At 32.2% G+C, this 5,094-nt stretch overlaps 1 protein-coding gene across 1 annotated transcript; it reads left to right on the forward strand.

The window, feature by feature from the left end:
- The first annotated feature begins 729 nt into the window (after positions 1-729).
- LOC127073477 (actin-related protein 2/3 complex subunit 3) lies at positions 730-3,749 on the forward strand. Its single transcript, XM_051014631.1, has 4 exons — positions 730-966; positions 1,054-1,162; positions 1,261-1,530; positions 3,476-3,749. The coding sequence occupies exons 1-4, from the start codon at positions 964-966 to the stop codon at positions 3,616-3,618; spliced, it is 525 nt and encodes a 174-aa protein (XP_050870588.1). The 5' UTR covers positions 730-963; the 3' UTR covers positions 3,619-3,749.
- The last annotated feature ends 1,345 nt before the right edge of the window (positions 3,750-5,094 follow it).

A 5,094-nucleotide genomic window follows, 5' to 3' on the forward strand; every position in this document is an offset into this window, starting at 1 on the left:
CCATACAAACCCCATATTGGATCATTAATAGAAGAACACCATATTTTCACCTTAATTCTCTCTAATTTTCTTATTTTATCTATCTCTCCATTATTCACAATTATTTTGTGATTGGGTTTTTCCATACATCATACATGTTTCTCTAAATGTCTCTTTTTCACTCATATTTCATCTATTTGTCCATTTAAAATACTAATATAAATATGAGAAATGCTAACGAGTACCCTCAGACACTGGTTAAGAAATTAAAATGATAAATTGAGTATTATTTAAGATATTAAAAAGATATGTTTTTTTAAATATATGTGTATTAAATGCACCAAAAACATAAATAATCAATTTTTTAAAAAAATATTAGGTGTATTCAATGAACTGAACCTAACATATTTTCTTTATTTGGAATTCTTAATCAATACCCCAGACACCGACACCGGTGATCATGATCCTATAAATATTTATTAATTTCTTAATTATTATTTTTATTGTTTATTATACTTTAATTCATTTAACTAATTTATTTACAACTATTAATAAGGATATTTTTAAAAGTAAAATCAACACTTCAATTCATTATCTTAAAAAATAAAGAAAAGTTAAAAGTAACTCCCATTATAAAACGGAAGAAGTATAAATTGAAGGGTACTGTAGTGTTCACTAAATAATTTTGACTTGGTGTAAAACTTTATAAATTGACCGAGACAACTTTAATGTAATAATTTCAATAAATAGATAAATGAATTACTATTCTCAGATCCCATTTTCTCAAGTAATATCTTGACTTCACCATCCCAATTTCATTCACCACTTTACTTCCCACCTTCGCTATTTCTCTTATCAAATCAAAATCACCAACAATCCAACATTTACGAGCTTCGGTTTTTCTTTCGCATTTCCAGAAACAAACTAGGGTTTCAATTGAATTCTTCTGCCCAAACCTTGTCGTTATCATCACCACATAGAGACATGGTACGTGAATTCAATTCAATTCAACTCAATTCATTCTTAATCATAATCCATAATCCCCAAATTTTGGTTCCCAATTTTTGTTTTTAGGTTTATCACTCTAGTTTTGTGGATGATGAAGGAGTGGACAGAGCCTGTGGATGCCCTCTTCTTCCATTAAAAAGCCACATTAAGGGTCCCGCTCCTGTTTCCGATCAAGGTTTTTCTTTTTCTCTTTCAATTCGTTGTTTTTTGTTGATGTGTTTTTCAGAATTTGAGATATGTTGTTGTCGTTGCTGTTGTGTGTTGTAATGGTAGATAGAACTGATATTGTGGATGAAGCGATCACATTCTTCAGAGCCAATGTGTTCTTCAGAAACTTTGACATCAAGAGTCCTGCCGATAAGCTTCTAATATACTTGACTTTTTACATTAATGTTGCTCTCAAGAGGCTTGAAGGTTGTAGAACTTTGGCGGAAGGAACCAAAGCGATTATTAACTTGGGTCTTGAAAATGTTCCTGTACCTGGAGAGGCTGGTTTTCCTTTTCCAGGTCTTTTTGTCATTCCTCAATCAAATAAAGAAGCAGGTTAATGTTCCTCTACTTTGCTACTTTCATGGTTAGATAGATATGCATATGCTTAGTTTAACTAATCACCTAATATTGTGTCGTGTAATATTATACTGTATTCTTAATTTCTCAATATTTCAGTAAATAGTTTTAATGGTCTTAGAAGTAAACCAGGTGACTCAGCTCAAGTGGTTAATGAGGTTCGATTAAGCGTTCGGAGAACGTGGATTTGAATACTATTATACTTACCGACTGAACCGAACTCCAGATTATGAGGTCCATTTTCCTTGGGAACTAGACAAAAAAATGGTCTTTAGAAGTAGAACTTTGATTGTTTTTATATTCAAATTTTATGGATGATTTGATAAAATATTTGCATTTGTCACCTGAATGTAGTTTAAACTCATGTCACCAAATGTGTGGCTGAGTGTCTATGCCTCATTGTCTGGCTTTTGTTTGAATTATAATATATTGTATCATTGGCTGCTTGGGTTGACACCTGCGAGCATGTTAAGACGGAAAATAGAAGTTCCTTGTATGTTTGTTGCCTTTTTAGTTTTATGAAAATAAGCATATGAGGCATAGCACTGATGATGAAGTTAGATAGGCATTTCATAAGCTTGAGATTAAAGGCATCGAATGGTGTTAATACCAAATGTCGTTGGGCTGGCATTGGTCATGAGACACCTAATTAAGTACTCAAGCTTGGAAACTTTTATTCAGAAAGAGAGAGGCTCTTTTAAATAATTTCCAACTTCTAATTGAGCTACACAATCAGGATGTTGTAAATTTTGCAGTGGTTCTTAGGTGGACTGGTTCTTAGCAGGAGAGGTGTTTTTAATGTAGAGGTGAAAGTTGGAGATTGTATCATACTTCAAGTTACACGGTTTAAATATCTTGGATCTGTAGTACAAAACGACGGAGTAATGGAAGGAGACGTAAACTATCGAATTGAAGCTGGGTTGTTTATGTGACGCGAAAGTACCTTTCAAATTGAAGGGAAAATTCTATCGGAAAGCGGTAAGACTAGCGATATTGTATGTTACGGATTGTTGGACGATAAATAACCAACAAGAAAATAAAATAAATGTAGCAGAGATGATAATGTTGTGTTGGATGTGTCGTAAGAATTAAACAATATAAGATTGGAAGTAACAATATTAGAGAGAGTGTTGAAGTAACACCCATAGTCGAAAAGATGGTAGAAAATAGGCTTAGGTGGTTTGGACGTGTAGAGAGAAGATTTGTGGACTCTGCAGTAGTAACAAAAGTAGATTAGATGGAGGATAGTCAAACATCTAGAGGTAGGGAAAGATCTAGAAAATCATAAGAGAAACTACTAGGAAAAATCTTGAGATTTAGGTGTTAGATAGAAACATGGTTTTTCATAAAAACATTATGGCATAGTTTGATTCATGTAGTTGACCCCATTTAATGGGATACAACTTGATTGCTGTTGTTGATGTTGTTCTTAGGTGGACTGATTGTTTGGATTTCAGCTGAAAAATAGAGGGTTAGAACTACTTTGCAAAATAGAGTACAATATTACTTCCCTTAGGAGTGAATGCTCACCAAAATGAAAACTTCAGTTCTATTCCTTTCTGCATGTAAGATGAATGTTCTACTTATACCGGTATATAAGGTTTCTTATTTCCTCTTATATTTTTGTCTTTGGGCCTTTATGTAGAGGCAAGTCAGGAGGATTTTTACTGATTTATTCTACGAGCTTATGATCTACCATTGACTGAACCATACATTGTAGCTTTTGACTCTCCATTTAACATGATTGTAAACAATGCTTCTTGATGCAATTACACACTGTATTATTGCACATGCTTGCTAACATTGATCTTTGAATATTTTGTTATGCTCAATCTGGTTGATGCAACATTGCAATTTAAATAATTTGTTTGTAGAACACATGAATTCTTATATGTAATCTTTGTAACTTCAAAAAATGCAGAATTGTTCAGAAATTATTTGAAGCAGATAAGGGAAGAAACAAGCGGGAGATTACTGAGTGTTGCATACAGACCTAATGGCACTCCAAATAAATGGTGGTTGGCATTTGCAAAAAGGAAATTTATGAATGTAATCACCCGTTGAACTGTTTGTGGCAAACATGTAGTTGCTTGAATTATAGATTAAGCTGTCAAAAATACACTTCAACACTATTGATCTACCAATAAAAAAATATAACGATTACTGAGAGGCGTATTGCTTCTCTGTTTTGAATATTTTTTATTTTGAAAATTCTCAACTTCTGCTGCTAAGTAGGCAGAATTCATAATTGACTATTGAGCTATGACCCCAACCTGTGCCTGTGCCTGTGGTGCTGGTTATGTTTAGTTGTTTAGTCATTGTATATTCAATACTGTAGTTATTAATGTGCATTATATACCTTCAAGTTTTATTTTACTCCTGTAAATGTTTTATTTTACTTATTTCATTTTTCAGATTACTACTAAATAAAAATATTCGGTTGTTTTACTCTCATCTTAGAAAAGTGTCTCATTTGTATTTTTTTCTCTGTCATAAAATAATTGTTCTTTTACAATAATAGCATTTATTATTATTTTTTTATTATCATATTTTTATTTATTAACTTTCACTTTTTCCAACCACTTTTTAATTATAATTAATAGGGATATTCTAGTAAATGATATTAATTTTATCATTAAAATCCTTTTTTTATGAGACGGTTGGAGTAATTGTTACAGTGAAGTGTTAAGCTGGATACTAATTTTTATGCATAGACGGAGTAAAATTTAGTATTTTTTTGGGTTGTTTCTTAAACAAAGAGAAGAGGAGAATAAGTCATATGGTAGCATAAAGGATTATAAGGAAGTGTAAATGATGCGTCGAATAAGATGAATCGGAGATTAGAAAAGTGACTAAATAGATGTTGGGTGAATCAAGAGGTTTTAGACCCAAGGATAAAGAATCATGTTGTTGGAATGAAAAGGTCTAGAGTAAAGTTAGAGTAAAAAAAATTGTTTTAAAGTTTGATCTAGGTGTAAAAATGCTAAAACGTGGGAATAGTACAAGAAAGCTATGAATGAGACCAAAAAGATGGTGAATGAAGTAAGAACCCAACCTTTTGATGGATTATACCAATCTCTAGGAACCAAGGACTGAGAAAAATCTATATATAGGCTTGCAAAGGGAAGAGAAAGAAATACTAAATATTTAGATCAAATGAAGTGTGTTAAAGATGAAGAAGAAAAAATATTGGTCTAGGAAAAATATATAAAGGTTAGGTGAAAGACGTATTTCTAGAACCTATTTAATAAAGGATATGATATCTGACTAGACTTTAGCAAACTCGACATTAGAGAAGCATATCGAAACTATAATTACAACTATCAGATCTAGAAACGGGAGGTAAAAGAAGCGTTGAAAAGGATGAGTAACAGTAAGGCGGTTGGATCAGACAACATACCTATTAAAGTGTGAAAAATTCTTGGAGAAAGAGGTATTGAGTGGCTCGCCAAACTCTATAATAAAATTATAAGGTCAAAGCGCAATCGGAGGAATGAAGAAGAAACACCTTAGTTCCAATCTATAAGAATAAGAAGGATA

Source organism: Lathyrus oleraceus, chromosome 4 (genome assembly GCF_024323335.1).
Source record: "Lathyrus oleraceus cultivar Zhongwan6 chromosome 4, CAAS_Psat_ZW6_1.0, whole genome shotgun sequence".
Classification (NCBI taxonomy): Eukaryota; Viridiplantae; Streptophyta; class Magnoliopsida; order Fabales; family Fabaceae; genus Lathyrus; species Lathyrus oleraceus.

Coding starts and splice junctions, on each gene's coding strand:
- LOC127073477 (XM_051014631.1), top strand. Junction 1,163..1,260: donor CGCTCCTGTTTCCGATCAAG/GTTTTTCTTTTT, acceptor TTGTAATGGTAG/ATAGAACTGATATTGTGGAT. Junction 1,531..3,475: donor TCAATCAAATAAAGAAGCAG/GTTAATGTTCCT, acceptor CAAAAAATGCAG/AATTGTTCAGAAATTATTTG.